Source organism: Sinocyclocheilus rhinocerous, unplaced genomic scaffold (genome assembly GCF_001515625.1).
Source record: "Sinocyclocheilus rhinocerous isolate Xijiao unplaced genomic scaffold, SAMN03320098_v1.1 scaffold387, whole genome shotgun sequence".
Taxonomy (NCBI): domain Eukaryota; kingdom Metazoa; phylum Chordata; class Actinopteri; order Cypriniformes; family Cyprinidae; genus Sinocyclocheilus; species Sinocyclocheilus rhinocerous.
This window is the reverse complement of record NW_015651557.1, coordinates 3072324-3088620: the sequence shown is the minus strand read 5'-3', so window position 1 is coordinate 3088620 and position 16297 is coordinate 3072324. Positions and strand designations below refer to the sequence as shown.

The following is a 16297-nucleotide window of genomic DNA, read 5'->3' as shown; positions in this document are numbered from 1 at the left end:
TTATTTTCAAATCTTCAATGTACTGTCATTATAAAATAACTTTATTATTTTTAATTTAATTGTAACATAAGTTCCTGTTAAAAACGAACCAAAATTAAAAATAATTATATATCGGCTATCGGCCAAAATGAGTTGAAAATTATCGGCATATCGGATATTGGCAAAAATCCAATATCGTGCATCCCTAATTTATACTTAAGGTAACATTTAAGATGTTAAAATATAAAGAGCTTAAATATTTTTAACAGGAATAGGTGACTCAAAAATAAAAATTATGTCGTCATCATGTTGTTTCCAATCTGTATGACTGTCCTTCTGTCAAACACAAAATGAGAAGTTGCTCTAACATTGCTCTTTCCCATACAGCGAGAGAGATAAAATTTTTTTTATCTTTCTATTAATTGAATATAGCACAGAGGTAATTTATGATTGGTGTGCTGTATGTAAAGAGCTCTTTAAACATCACTTTTTTCTCTCTCTCTAACAGTTGAGAATCCATCTCACAGTGATTTTGTGCATCTGAGGAACATGTTGATCCGCACACACATGCAGGACCTGATACATACAACCCACTATGTGTTGTATGAGAACTATCGTATAAATTGCCTGTGCAGGAATTTTTTTTTTTTTTTTTTTTTTTACCAATAGGAGAATGTGTAAGGATTTTTCAGCTAGATGTCAGATGAAGACAATGTGTGTCTCTCTGAAACCTCAAAATGGAATAAATGGGCTTACTGAAGAAATTTTTTTTTTTTTTTTTTAAAGTACCATTTAAAAAAGTTAACTTAAAGACAGAGCCACGACCCTATCGAATGTTTGAATTAGGCCCATAAATTTATTTGGGGTAAGACAAAAAAATAAAAATATAAACTATGTAACTAAAATACAATCAGCCTCTTTTTACTGCTTAACTTTAAATTAGGGTACTCTTATTTTTACTTAGGAAAAAATCAATGCTTTACTGTGAAATGCACATGTATTGTCATTTATTGTCTCTGAAAAGACGAAATAACACTTTCTGAGAGACACAACTGCTCTGCTTTGTGCTCTGCTAATTTTCTTTGGCAAAATAGAGAAAAAAAACTGTCAAATTTATCCAGTAGTAACATATTGACAGGTTAGCAGAACCCAGACACGCTAAGTATATTTTGGCCTTTGGGTGTTTCTTAAAATAAGATACGATGTGCTTATGTAAAGTTAAGGTCAAGATAAGGTTAGTTCTTAACATTAGTTTTAAAATGTCATATAATGACTCCTCAAAAACTTCATATTTATGAATGAATGATAATGTACATTTTATCTTAGAAAAAAAACAACAACTTGAAATCAAGATGTCACCTTGTGACAAGCCATCTTTGAATTGCCTTGATTTGCAAGAATGTGCAGAGTGACCTCCAGTGGAAGGGGTTTGGAAAAGCCACCCTAGAAGACAGTTATGATGGCTAGATGAAGGATTTAAACCAGTTTGTCTATTGAAAAAAAAAATTTATAGTCTATGATTAATGTTAATATGAGATGTTTGGAATCAGATTTGACTTGCCAAATTTATTGTTTAAATATTGCGGTGCAACAATACACATTGGCTGCACATTTGAAATGCGAATGTTGCCTGGTGCATGATAACCCGTGCCACATCCTCTTCAGTGGTCACTATTTGTCGCAGGACAATCCAATTTAACTCCTTACATATCATGGGCTGCTGTTGTAATGTAGTGGTCAGGATCCCTGTCAGTCATGAAGCTGAAAAACAAAAAAAGGATTTAAACCAGTTCTGGACAAACTATTAAAAATGGCAGTTGTCTATTGAAAAATCATATATAGTCTATGATTAATGTTGATACAAGATGTTTGAAATTAAAACAGTGACTGAGAGGAGAAATAGAGAGCACACATCCTACTTATAATGCTGATGAAGTACTCTAAATAGTTAATATATGATACACTAAGAGTGCTAGCAAAGGCAAGAGTGAGAAAAGTATAATAATTATTATAATAATAGGACAAAATTATTAGAGAAATAGACAAAAACGATTAGCTTTATAAACATTATAATACAAATTGATACTTGAAGGCCATCTTCTAAATGAGTCGCTGCATAAACAGTTCCAAAGCCTCCTTCACACAATTTGAATGCTGATTTCATAACAGCACAAATTGATGTATGTTAAAAGATAAATAAGAGGTGTTGACATTTATTGTCAATCGGTGACAGCACTTACTTCAAAACCTTTTTAAAAATAAAAATCCATGTCACACAGAACTATTTAAGTGAACTTTCCTTCATAAATACAAATTTAAATGAAATTTTGCTGAATGTTAAGTTTTTTTTTAATGTTATTTATTAACTACCCTTAAACAAAGTGCAAATTAAAGTTATTTTAAAGCAGAAACTGCCATCACGGAACCATCATCACAGTCATCCGAGGCACAGAATAAAGCTGGAGGGATTGGACGTGGCACAGACTGTACCTCAGGGGACGTCAACACTACAGTCAGGTGCAACATGGACTAAAGTTTGGAAGGAGTCGAAATTAAATTTGCACCGTTAAGAGTATTCACTATTAGTAGTAGTAGTAGTAGTTATTATTCACTATTTCGAAGCTTTCGAAGCCCCACACTGGTGACACCTGCTGGTCAAAACTGTGTAAATGCAACAAAAACTCAGGCCAAACATAAAAATAGCTTTTACAAACCCATTGCAAGTGTTCTATTGAAAGCAAAGCAAATTAACTAACCATCCATTAAATTACCATTAAATATGAAGTGTCTGTATGTGTTCTTTTATTCATTTTCAGGGCTTGTTTTGGTTATTCAATGAATGACACAGCTAAACGGGCCAATAAGTGATTATTAACTATACTATTATTCCTTTTAATTATTCAAATGCCTCATTTAAAACGTCTACAAATTTATAAAAACTGATCTGAAATCAGGTAAATATTAGACGCTTGTTCAATGGTTTGCCGCTATGGGGCAATCTCAGTGATCTTGTACGATTCATGGGTTCACAGAGCTCACCTCTAGCAGTGAATCACTGAAATGTCGAAACATTTTCGTTTAGTGTTTTGTTTAAGTGTCTTGTTTATTGAAATCACGTGACTGGTAGTATGATATGTGTAAAATATGAGTAGTATGATGGGATTCAAAACAAAAAAATCCATAAAGGTTTCAAAGATTCATGAAGCAGTGTTTTGAAAGTGCCCATCACTACTGCACTCTAAAAATTGCTGGGTTAAATACAACCCAGTGCTGGGTAAAATAGGGACAAACCCAGCAATTGGGTTGTTTTGACCCAGTGGTTGGGTTAAATGTTTAACCCAACCTTCTGGGTAGTAACCCAACCGCTGGGTCAAAACAACCCAATTGCTGGGTTTGTCCCTATTTTACCCAGCACTGGGTTGTATTTAACCCAGCATTTTTTAGAGTGTGTACAGCACACAAAGTAATATGTACTATATATTAAATCAAAATGTAACTAAATGATTGCCCAGCCCTCTGTACAGTTTGAAAATGTATGTCCAACATTCAGTATACTCACGCAGAGTGATATATACAGAGCTCTGGCATGAAACTCCAGATGGCGCAGTCCGATAGGTCTAACTCAATCTGACCTAATGACATCATCACATGGCACAGCTGATTGGTTCTCTCTTCTATCGGTAGCCAATGAGCTCGCTGCTCAACATTCAAATATATGATTAGTGCTTGCAGTAGCAGTTGCAGGTTGCTTCAGAAACCCTCCACCTTCCCCAGCTCCACCTGTATAGATCTGCTACGAGGTGATTCATGTATGCTATATATAGGGGTTATTTCATGTATGTTATATTTGCAGCAGCAATATTTCTTACATGCTCACAGCAGCATGTTGTGGATGTGTTGGCAGTAGCAAGTCTCGGTACTTGCTCTGCCGCAGCAGCGTAGCAGATCTATTCCGCCAAGACCAAATACATTAACATTTCATGTACATTACCATACCAATCCCTCCGAGAGACAGAAATATATATATATACTGTATATATATATATACAGTATAGCATATCTCAACTGCTTAATTGCTTGTATCGTTGCTATTATGAACATGATTTTCTGTAAAGCTGTTTTGAAACCATGTGTATTGTGTAAAGAACTATTCAAATAAATGAGTCGACTCTTGCAGTGGAGAACCCTGCTCACTCCGACTTCCTGAAGCTGAGGAACACATGCAAGACCTGAAGGATGTGACACGGGAAACTCATTACGAGAATTACCGCGCTCAGTGCATCCAGAATATGACCCGCATGGTGGTCAGGGAGAGGAAACGCAGGCCAGAGGATGAACTGACATGATGATCACATCGGACTATATTCTGCAGTGCAAATTAATGGTGTGCTTATTCATGATCATGATGTTTCATCACTGACCTTCCTGTGTGGTTTATGTTACTGTTTGTTTCATCCAGTCTGTGTAACCGGCTAAGAGACAGCGCCTCAGACCTTCCTGTGCCTCTGATGCCTGTGGACAGCGAGACTGAGCGCCTTATTTGGGAGAAAGATGAAGAGGTAATACGGTTTTGTTTTTTAATTAGATTTTTTTATTTATTTAATTAAATGTCTTCATTCTCTTCAGAATGGATTCAGTGCATGTTTGGAATGAATACTAACTTACCATTCACACCATACTAACTACTATTTTTTTTAAAACATTAAGTGAAAGAGTAGGTATTTACCACATGGGCTTCAGAATAGCTAGAATACTACTAGGATATTACTTATGTCTGCCATATTAAAATGAGTATGTTATATATTAAGATTAGTATGTTAGCATATTTCAACAAAGCCAGTGTTTAAGTCTCTCATTTCATTAAAGTTCTCTGATAGCTGTAATTAATCTTGTGTATTTTTGTTGTTGTTACTTTCTCCTTCTGCAGTTGCGCCGAATGCAGGAAGTTCTGGAAAGGATTCAGGAACAGATGCGTCATGGACATTAAGACAGACTAATCAATTAATTTAAATGAGTTTACAATAGAAATATGGCTTGAGATGTCAAAGGTTTAAGCTGCTGGATACTGCAGTGAATATTAACTTGTTGTTTGAAGGAATGTGTCCTAAATTAGCTGTCTGAAAAGGTATGAATACATCTACATAAATACTTTAAATATTTTAGATTGAATGTAAATATGACTGTTGTGATACATAAGAAATACGACTAATACAACTTGACTTGTAAATGTCATAAGATTTATTATGAATCATCAATATGTTTTTTTTGTAGTAATCTAGCATATTTTAATACGTTTTATTACTATTTTAGTTAAACATGGTGGACAATTCGATCTTAATGCAGCCCAAAATGTACAGGCGATATATAACTTAAACTTTCTCCATAGGGAAAATGCACAGTTTTCATATATTCATATATAATATCAATGTAGAATGAGGTCTAACGGTCCCGCCCACATCATACAGTATGATACATGGTCCCAAAAAATCAAATAAGGGGAGGGATTAACATTTAAACAAACAAACAAAAACTGCAATCTACATGCAAAACCAGGCATCGGTATAATCCTAAAATACATACACATATATGTGAATGCGTGCATATACCTCACATATATACATACATCCATACACATATATTAAAAAAAAAAATAAAAATAAAACACTAATAAATTTCACAAAGGTTAGGCTATTTTTTTTTGTTTGTTTGCTTTTTAACTGAGTGTGAAGCACAGCATGTATCATTCCATCTTCACACCCCCCCAAAAAAGAAAAAGGAAGTCAAACAGAAAATCCAAACCTCAATTTTTTTTTGCAGCAGAAAGAGGATGTTAAGACAAGGAATCACAGTGTCCGTTTGAAAGTGGACAGTAAAAATCAATTTTTTTTTGCAGCAGAAAGAGGATGTTAAGACCAGGAATCACAGTGTTCCGTTTGAAAGTGACAGTAAAAAAGCAACAACGTGGTGTACCTAACCATCGACAGCAAACCAATAAGTTTACATAGGGAAACGGTCGGATGGCTAACTTTGTGCAGGTTCAACCAAGCGAGTGCATTGAGAATGGCAGGCCGACTTTATGAGAAGCACTGCTATTGGCAAAGGGGCTTTTTGTCCTGATGTCAATGAAACAGAAAACAGCATGTTTTAACCTCTTAAAATGCTTATTAACAAGCGCCTACTTCACGACAATTTACACAATCACGCGTAGTAATGAAAAATGGCTGTGCGCCGATGAACGTACAATGGACACACAACAGCACCGATTTACACCGGACGCCACCTATGAACGTGCGCGCGGCGTGACGTTAACGTATTTTCGAAGACTTCTATCGACGTTCTTCATCGTGTTGCTACAAGCACGAGAACATTGGTAACTGCTGATTTGAAGAAACGGAAATGCCCGACTATCACACGCCGTAAGTAACGTTTTTAATCATTTGAAACGTTCTTCAAGTATTATTAAGTTAAACATCTGAGCACTTGTTATAAATGCTTTAATGTACTTTCAAATACATGTCTTTCTCAGATGTTGAATTGTGTATTAGTTGAGTTTCCTTACAACCCATTCGCCTCTACACTTTTTTTAAGACTTTGATTGCCAACAGATGTCTGTGACTGTAGGTCAGGTCAATGCAAGTCTAATGCGCTTGCGCTTCATATTCAGCAATGTTGTTGTTGTTGCATCGCGTAGGCAGTAGGTGGCGCCACTGGGCTTGAATTGGGGCTTAGGCACTTACATTTGCTCGCAAGTACAAAGACACTTTGAGAAACCTGATCTGAGTCTGAATGTACCTGTTTTTTTTTTTTGTCAAAAGCCCCGTATGAAGAGTTTTAAAAGCCCCCAAAATATAGTTACACAGTAAACGTTTTTCTGCATGCTTTCAGTACTGACCTTTAAGCACTCGTTTTTGAATAAAGTGGAGATTTTTTTTGGTGAATGAATGTAAAGTGAGAGATAATTTGCATACAGAAAAAAGGACACGAGGGAAAGAGTAGAATGAATTGATTTGTTTTAGCACTCCACTCTCACATTACTAAAGACTGACCAATGTCTTCGAATTTGCAAGTGCATTACATGAAATTCATTCCAACGCTGCATGGCAAAAGACACGCAAGCCCCTACTACAAGCAAAAGAGGACACGTTCCGATCCTGACGACGTCTCGGCGTGTAGGAGTGACAGTAGTGATTTTCTGAACAGGATCTAGTCGTCCTTTTCGCGATTAGCTCTTCGTCTTTAGTCTCTCTTGCGCTCGCTTTGTGAGACCTCCATTCATGGAAGTGTTCTGTGCAGCCTCTCTTTTCTTCAGGCCAGCTTTAGCGTGCTGATGGGAAAAGGAGGAACAGTTACCATAGTCACCGGATTGAGCACCGTCTGGCCCACCAGCCCGGTGTGATGGTGAGCGACCACGGCCGTTGGCTTTCCCACGATGGTGGCCTGCTGGCCTGTGACCGGCATGCCGTTAACTTGGGCGTGAGTGTGTGGGTGGTGCGCCAACGTGTGCGTGATGTGCCCCACCATCGCCGCCTGCGAGACAGCCACCGACTGCGGGTAAATGGCGGCGGGGAGGTGGGCCACGGGATGCACGGTGATGTGTCCGATAGGCTGGCCGCCACTAGAGGGCGCAATGTGCGCCAGATGTTTATGCCCAGCTGGGATGACGTGGTTGACCGCTTGGATGACGGATGCATGGGATACGGAGGCATGGGTGATGACTGTTGGCTGAGGAGGGGAAATGATGTGGGAAGGGGGCGCAGGGGCGATGGCTTGAGGGGTGACCACTGTGGGCTGGGGTTGATTGGGTGGAGCGGAGGGTGGTGTGGTGGGTTTGTGTTGTATGGAGATATGTGTAGGGAGAATGGAGGGTGGAGGCATGGCAGCGCGGGGCTCTGACGGCGCCGGTGCAGACGGTTTGGCCGCACAAGACGAGGACGGGGAGGAGAGGATGTCATCATCTACATCTTGGTCGAAGTTGTCTTCACCCTCTGAAAAGAGCGGAAATGAATCATGGTAATTAGATTTTACCTTGTGTCTTAGCCCTGATACACATTACAATTAATCATATCAGGGGGAAAATGTATGTTTGATGTAATATGAAATCAATGTAAACTTGGGAAGGAAAATGGCCTGTTTAATTGTACACACCATGAAAAACTAAGAAAAACGGATTCTGGTGGAAAAAAACTCAACATGGGGTAAAAATAAATAATTTAAAAAAGGTAAATAAATAAAATAATAATAATATCAGATCTATTTCTGGTGTAAAAAATTAACTAACAACTTGTAAAAAAATAAAGTGATTAAAATAAACATTCTATTTTCTATCAAATACATTTTAAAAAAATGATAATGAAATATTATTAGAATTTAAAAGAATGGTTTTCTTTTTAGTATATTTTTCACATGATCATTCAGAAATAATTCTATGCTGATTTGCTGCTTAAGAAACATTTCTTATTATGAATAGTTGATGTGTTGTACCTGATGCTGTTGATGTGGAGGCCTGATCATCTTCTGGTTGGACAGTTTGTCGGAGTAGTCTGTCGATCTCCATGATGTCTATACACTGGCTCAACTCATTCTTCAGCTCTGCGAGTCTTTGCTGAGTGGCGATCTTCTCCCGTGCCAAGCGCTCCATCTCGTGCTCGTACTCCTTTTCTTTCCGTTTCAAAGTCTGCAAGAAACATGATACATAACTCTGTGTATCCTCTGCACTTTAATATGCACATGAAGCATTCACTGCGCAAACACTCAATCACACACGTTCTGGTCTCAGTATGACACGTTTCTCAATCAGCCAACAAATGCGTTTCAACAATTAACTGATATCTAAGCTTAAGAATACACAATGGCTGTAAAGTCTCTACTTCCTGTTTATATATAATAACGAATGACTACTAGTAGATATAAGAACATGAGGTCATCATAACCATATTCCAAAACCTGTAGAGGAGACTCAACTCACAATTAATTAACATAGTTAATGTTGCTAAGCTAAATGCTCATTCAAAACATTGTACACAAAAATGAATTTTATAAAAAAATTTAAAAAAAAAAAGTATTCTACACATCACATGACACGAAGCCTCTATTCATCAGCCAAATAAAAGCTCTTTGATTTTAAATGTAGTGGGTGACCACACGAGGAGGGCCATTTTGAGATCACATGACAAGCCAAATAGGCCTACTATTCGTTTTATCTCAGTATTTCAACTACTACTATCATTTTGACTGGTGGATTTATTAAATCTCGGCTCAGAGCCAACAGTGCATTTGTATGGTGGCATCAACAACTTAAAAGACTTGCTTTTGTGTGATGCTACATTCATGAAACTAGTCCTGCGTTCCAATTCACAGGCTCCCTACACAGTGTTCACTGCACCCTACTCCATGAGCATAGGATATCAGTTGAAATTCACTTGACAAAAAGTGTTCATTTAATTGCCCTGCATTTTAGAGGAGTTCGAGGTATGATACTTCTGTAAATAAATATACATGACCACAGGTTTGTGTAAAATACATATCCATATAATACATCTATGTGTATTTATATAAATATGCATTTATTAATGTAATGTCATATTTTAAAGCACCAAGCGCGATGTTTAACACTAAAAACATTATATGCCAGAGCCTTGACTCCTTTCCACTGCCTTTATTGCTTCAAGTGCTGGACTGCTGTGCAGTGACTGGTGGGTAAATTTTCCTCTCCACTTCCTGTGAAGTGATGAATCAATGTTCCCCCATTCCCTTATTTCCTATGTTGTTTGCAGTGCCCTTTGAACTGAACATGTTCACTCCCCTCAGACTGGAATGTGAAGTCCACCCTGTGAAGTCCACTTTACAAGGCACTTAATAGTAGAATGGAACACACCTTAGTAGTCAAAATAACTCTAATGTGAACATACAGAAATAACTGAGTGCACCTTTTTAAAAGAGAGCAACAGTTTAAAGTCATAAGGGAAGAGAAGAAGGGAGGGATGAAAAGAAGGAATGTGGCAGTCACACAGGCAAATGGTTTGACCCACTTTTTGTGTTAGTCGGCTGACCACGGGACATCAAACCAGGCTAATGGGAACAAACTGTTTAGACATTTAAACTCTTGAAGAGGAGCAGGTATGTCCATCCACATTCAAGAAATGTGAGTAAGAGAGAGGCTGGCCGTGTGAAAGCGGAACTGCTCGGTGACAGAATGTTTAACATATGTGCTCATACAATTTTAGGAAACAAACTGTCCACGGAGCAAAGCAGTTTACACACCCCATCCCGTCTGTCAAAGCCTCGCGCACGTGACGCCTCTGACACACTCACATCAGCCAGTTTCCTCCTCAGTCCCTCCCTCACCTATGCTCTTGCCAAAGAAACTGTGTGACAACACGGAGTCCCGTAGAGTCAGAGGACTGCAGTATGCATGATAACAGCACGTTTCTGAGTGCTGAAGAATAGAAAGCAGCGAGACAGCAAGCATGCACGAAGATAGAGTGATGTGCAGAGATGGGTGTCTGGGATTATATAACACACTGATACAGTATTAAGGGAATATGAATGCGACTGGTGCAGTAGGTTGAGAGCACAGGCAGAGAGAGAATCAGTCCTAGTGAAGCCTGATCCAGGATTAGTCAGATTGGACTGTCTGGCCCTAAAGCCCCTTCACACAGCAGGTCAACACCAATACACACACACACACACACAGAGCAATACATACAAGCCAACACCTTCTGTTTTCTACACAGACGGTATACAACCAGCACTATTAAAATGTATCATATTAAATCATTAAACATTTTGCAAAAAAAGTGTTTTTGAACCTTTAAAGGGATACTCAAAAATGAAAATTTTGTCATTAATCACTTACCCCCATGTTGGGGTGGAGTATCCCTTTAATTGATTATATTAGGCTGCAGCTGAAAGTTATTTTAACATTGAAATAAAATTACACAAACACTCGCTATGCACTAAATGTAGGGATGCACAGATATTAAAATTCTGTCTGATATTTCGAAGCCATATAAACATATACACAACACAAAAGTTTTGGTTTATACAAATTTTTTTTAAAGGTTTTTGGAAATAATTATCTAATGTTGTTCACCAAGGCTGCATTTATTTGTTAAAAAAAATCAAACAGTAATATTGTGAAATGTATTATTTATACATTTTATTATTATTTATTACAATTAAAAATGTTCTATTATATATTAAAATAAATGAAAACTGATTTTTTTCCAGATTTTTTGATGAATAGAAAAGTTCAAAAGAACAGCATTTACTACATTTACTTTAAAGGTGACATATCATGACAATCTGACTTTTTTCCCCATGTTTACGTGCTATAATCGGGCCCCCAGTGCAACCCAGAAAATGTGAAAAAAAACAACCCAGTAATTTTTTTTTTTGTAATTCCTTCTCTGCAAGCTTGTGAAAAAACGAGCCGCTCAAAATTTCGCTCCCCTGTGATTTAGAAAGGGTATCTTATAATATAAATTATATTAAGATATTATTATACGTATACCGCCCCTTAATCTGCAAGTTTCCACCCACAGGTGCCACCATTGTGTTTTCGCAAGGGCCGACGGTGTACCAGTTTTAACGGCATGGCGAAAGTTCGAGCAAAGCATGCTAACTGTTCTGTCTTTGGCTCAGACGAGCACAGAACAATGTTTAGAGTCCCAGCCTCAGAGGAGACGAGAGAGCATTGGATTTATTTACTGTATATTGCGATATAGGCCACATAGATCTATCTAATATAAACATGCGATTTCTTTCCCAGCTGTTTACCTTCACAGACATAACCAACTGTTTTTGTAACTCATGTGTGTTTTTAAACATAAACTTTGTGTATTGTATAGTTTAAGCGCAATAAGACATGAAAGAGAACTTAAGTGTGTGCGCTCAGAGAACCGTGTATCAGAAGTTAAAAATAATGTTATAAAATGCATGATTTCAATGCAATAGACACCATAATCAAAACCAAACAGATGTTTTTTAGCAGAGTATCTGAGGAACGAGCTATAAAGGCACAGTCCTATTCTGGAAAAGGGGCGGGGAACAGCAGCTCATTTGCATTTAAAGAGACATGCACAAAAACAGCCTGTTTCTGCTTCCACTCAAAATAGGCATTTTCAAAATGATGTAATAAATGATATGTGGGGTATTTTGAGCTGAAACTTCACAGACACATTCTGGGGACACCTGAGACTTATATTACATACTGCACTTTTACTCAATGTAATGCAACCTTGCTGAATAAGTATTCGTTTCTTTAAATATTTGAATATCCAATATCTACTGATAATGATTAATAAAAAAGAAAAATACGCAATGTCAGCCGATAACTGATATACTGCAAAATAGTCTGCAAAAAAATATTATGTCTCAAAAACTGCATTTTGGATTTTGTTGTAATTGTTTAATGACTGTTAATACCTCGTCAAAGATTCATATAAACATACGGGTGTTTTTGTGACAAACAATTGAACTTAATACTGCAAGAAGAGATGCTTTAGAAGCGAAATGCACTTGAAATAAACAAGTCACTGAACCGGGTAAACTTATATGCACTTTAACAACATGCCATTGACCACCAAATTAATCCTAAATGTGCAAAATGTAATATTTAGTAATTAAAATAAATCAAAGGTTTTCATAAGCTCAAATTAACATTTTTAGCTGGCAAAGAAAAACCAGATGGATAGAGAAACAGCCAAGTGGAAAAAAGAAGTATACCTCTTGGTAAGAAAAGAAAATATACAAAATAATGTTCTTTTTAGCAGCATCATATGACCCCTTTAAGGCTACTCAATGACTTCACATGCTCAGCTTCTGTTCATCAAAATGAATAAAAACACAAATGTAAACAGAAGTTAACCCACCTGTTCTTTTCCAGCTTGTTGTGAACTTCTCGAGTTCCAGCCCTGCGGGAAAAATATTGAATATGTTTCTAGGTCACTATATGTAAACTTTAACAAATCAACCCATTACGTTTAATATCATGGTCTGTTGCATGTATGTGCAAATAAGAAAATTCTGTCATCGCTCACTCTCAAACTGTTTTTTCTTCTAGGGAACACAAAAGGAAAGATTTTCATACAGCTCTTACACAAACAATGACATCAAACACTGAGCAGGGGTTGTCAAGCTCTGAAAAAACTAAAGATATAAAAGTACTATAATAAGTGGTCCGTATGAGTCTTCTGAAGCCAAATGATAGCTACATGAGAACAGCAGACCAAAACTTGGCATGATTTGGGGGGGAAAATGTTATTTCGCAATATAAAAAAAAAAAAAAAACTTCAGGTTTGCTGTGCTTGGACTGCACAAATCATCCAAAATTATTATTACTCCTACTACTAACTAAAAATATTAAATATCAGTATTGTAATATTCCACTGTGAAATAAAAAATAGAGTATTTAACATTTAAGTCTTTATTTCTTCATTTTCAAATGATAAAACATCAAGCTTTTATTTGGGCCACAGAGAGCCCTGAAAGTGTCTCTTTTGTTGACAACAGCAGGTTTATAAGCACTTCTCATTACAATTTTGGAAAGATGACTGGTGCATAGTGTGTTCTCGAATGCACGTTATAAGCGATGCAAACTCAGAACACATGCAGTGACAGAGTTTGTGTGGAACAGCATTTACTGTGAACCAAGCCTCTCTGAGAAACTAAAAACACTGGATCATGAGCTGCTCGCAAGTAAAAGAACACAGTGCCTCACTTCACTCTGAAACATGCAGCGCATATATGTATTTAATTAAATCACACTAAGCCATAATGTGATTTCAGTTTTGTTTCCGTTAAATGTAGTTCATTCTCAATGCCAACTTTCAAAACTCTGACTTTTAAACTGGATGAGCCCTGTTCGGTGATGAATGATGATACATAAGTCTCATTGTGTTTTGATGATCCATATTTTAAAATATGTAAATGATATTTAGGTGCTGCAACAGACTTTCATCTGAGTTCTCAGCAAATATTTCCACATGACAATATCATACGGCTTCAGAATATAGTGAAAGAGTAAAAAAAATCTACTTTTATGTACTTTTTTGCAGCTTAAAGGGATAGTTCACCCAAAAATAAGTTCTGTCATTAATTACTCACCCTTATGTCGTTCCAAACCCGTAAGACCTTCGTTCATCTTTGGAACACAAATAAGATATTTTTGATGAAATCCGAGAGCTCTTTGACCCTGCATAGACAGCAATGCAACTAAAATGTTCCCAGTCTCAGAAACGTAGTAAGGACATCGGTAAAACAGTTCACGTGACATCAGTGGTTCAACCATAATTTTACGAAGCTGCGAGAATACTTTTTGTGCACAAAGAAAACAAAAATAACGACTTTATTCAACTATTCTTCTCCTCCAAATCACATCTTCCGCCATTATCGAGAGTACCTCTGCACATAAACAACATGCGCATGAACACGTGCAGAGGAAAGCAATGCGCATGCGTCGTGGTAATGGAGGATGGGACGAGCAAGAGAAGAATAGTTGAATAAAGTCTGTATTCTTGTTTTCTTTGTGCACAAAAAGTATTCTCGTAGCTTCATAAAATTACGGTTGAACCACTGATGTCACATGGACTATTTTAATGTCCTTATATGTTTCTGAGCCTGGGAACATTTCAGTTGCATTGCTGTCTATGCAGGGTCAGAGAGCTCTTGGATTTCATCAAAAATATCTTAATTTGCGTTCCGAAGATGAACGAAGGTAGGGTTAGTTCACCCAAAAATTAAAATTCTGTCATTAATTACTCACCCTCACGTCGTTCCAAACCCGTAAGACCTTCGTTCATCTTTGGAACACAAATAAGATATTTTTGATGAAATCCGAGAGCTCTTTGACCCTGCATAGACAGCAATGCAACTAAAATGTTCCCAGTCTCAGAAACGTAGTAAGGACATCGGTAAAACAGTTCACGTGACATCAGTGGTTCAACCATAATTTTACGAAGCTGCGAGAATACTTTTTGTGCACAAAGAAAACAAAAATAACGACTTTATTCAACTATTCTTCTCCTCCAAATCACATCTTCCGCCATTATCGAGAGTACCTCTGCACATAAACAACATGCGCATGAACACGTGCAGAGGAAAGCAATGCGCATGCGTCGTGGTAATGGAGGATGGGACGAGCAAGAGAAGAATAGTTGAATAAAGTCTGTATTCTTGTTTTCTTTGTGCACAAAAAGTATTCTCGTAGCTTCATAAAATTACGGTTGAACCACTGATGTCACATGGACTATTTTAATGTCCTTATATGTTTCTGAGCCTGGGAACATTTCAGTTGCATTGCTGTCTATGCAGGGTCAGAGAGCTCTTGGATTTCATCAAAAATATCTTAATTTGCGTTCCGAAGATGAACGAAGGTCTTACGGGTTTGGAATGACATGAGGGGAAGTAATTAATGACAGAATTTTGATTTTGGGGTGAACTATTCCTTTAACATCCTCAAACCTTGTTAGCATTGTATGCAAAAGAGCAGCGTGAACGTTCTCAAATTATCTCCTTTTGTGTTCCACATAAAATATGTATATCAGAAATCACAAATTTAGTTTGCAACCTACAAACACACAGCATGACTTGAGGGGCAGCGTTATTTCTCCTCATGGGTCACCGTTCAGGACAGCAGCCTACTTTTTAAAAATTGCAATCTCATAACAAAATAGCCAACCCAGTTTTGTTCAGTTATGATTACAGATGTGTGTCATACAGTTTAATCTCCTCCGCTTTAAAAAAAATCTCTTCAGTTTTCTTGTATGAAGTCACAAAACACAGCTCACCCTCCAGGTCTCCTTTTCCCATCCAGGCTGCGTGGCTCTTCCACAGCAGCTCCGTTAGGCCTGGGCGGTTGACCTGCCTGACCCTGGGCCGGTGTGGGCTGAGGTTGGGGTAGTGCTGGCTGGGGCAAGAGGGCGTGTTGCTGTGGTGAAGGCTGGGCTGTGATGATGGGGGCTGGATATGGTTGCAAAAGTGCATGCATCTGTTGCGGCTGCGGTTGCTGCTTGGGACTGTTATTCAACAGAGGCAAGCTGTTAGCTTCTGCTTTTATGTGTGCGATCAAGTGAGGATGTTGCTGCTGCGGAGGGGAGTGGGCATCCTTGCCATTGGGGCTGAGGAGGGGGGCTGCTGGTGGGGACAGGGCTGTGGCCAAGGGTGTGACCACTGGCATAGGGGAGGCTATGTGAAGGGACGAAGCAGTCTGAATGGGAGGGGCCGCAGGGTTGGCAGGGACCACCGGGATAGGAATGACAGCTATGGGAACAGGTGGTGGGAGGGGAGGGGGCGGGACCGGAGGGTGGTGCTGGTGGTG

General features: G+C 38.0%; 2 protein-coding genes across 2 annotated transcripts in view; one reads left to right on the top strand and one right to left on the bottom strand.

Moving 5' to 3' along the window:
• LOC107713143 (septin-5-like) overlaps positions 1-5038 on the top strand; it is a 9558-nt gene extending 4520 nt beyond the window's left edge. The window contains exons 9-12 of the mRNA XM_016518577.1: positions 488-546; positions 4200-4303; positions 4439-4538; positions 4907-5038. Of these exons, the coding sequence (XP_016374063.1) occupies positions 488-546; positions 4200-4303; positions 4439-4538; positions 4907-4966 (323 nt within the window). The 3' untranslated portion in view covers positions 4967-5038. The remainder of the gene's footprint in view (positions 1-487; positions 547-4199; positions 4304-4438; positions 4539-4906) is intronic.
• An 823-nt stretch (positions 5039-5861) lies between these two features.
• LOC107713217 (max-binding protein MNT-like) overlaps positions 5862-16297 on the bottom strand; it is a 16291-nt gene continuing 5855 nt past the window's right edge. Inside the window, 4 exon segments of the mRNA XM_016518670.1 lie at positions 5862-7964; positions 8461-8677; positions 12764-12893; positions 15768-16297. The exon segment at positions 15768-16297 is cut by the window's right edge and continues 4 nt beyond it. Coding sequence (XP_016374156.1) covers positions 7285-7964; positions 8461-8677; positions 12764-12893; positions 15768-16297 — 1557 coding nt within the window. The 3' untranslated portion in view covers positions 5862-7284.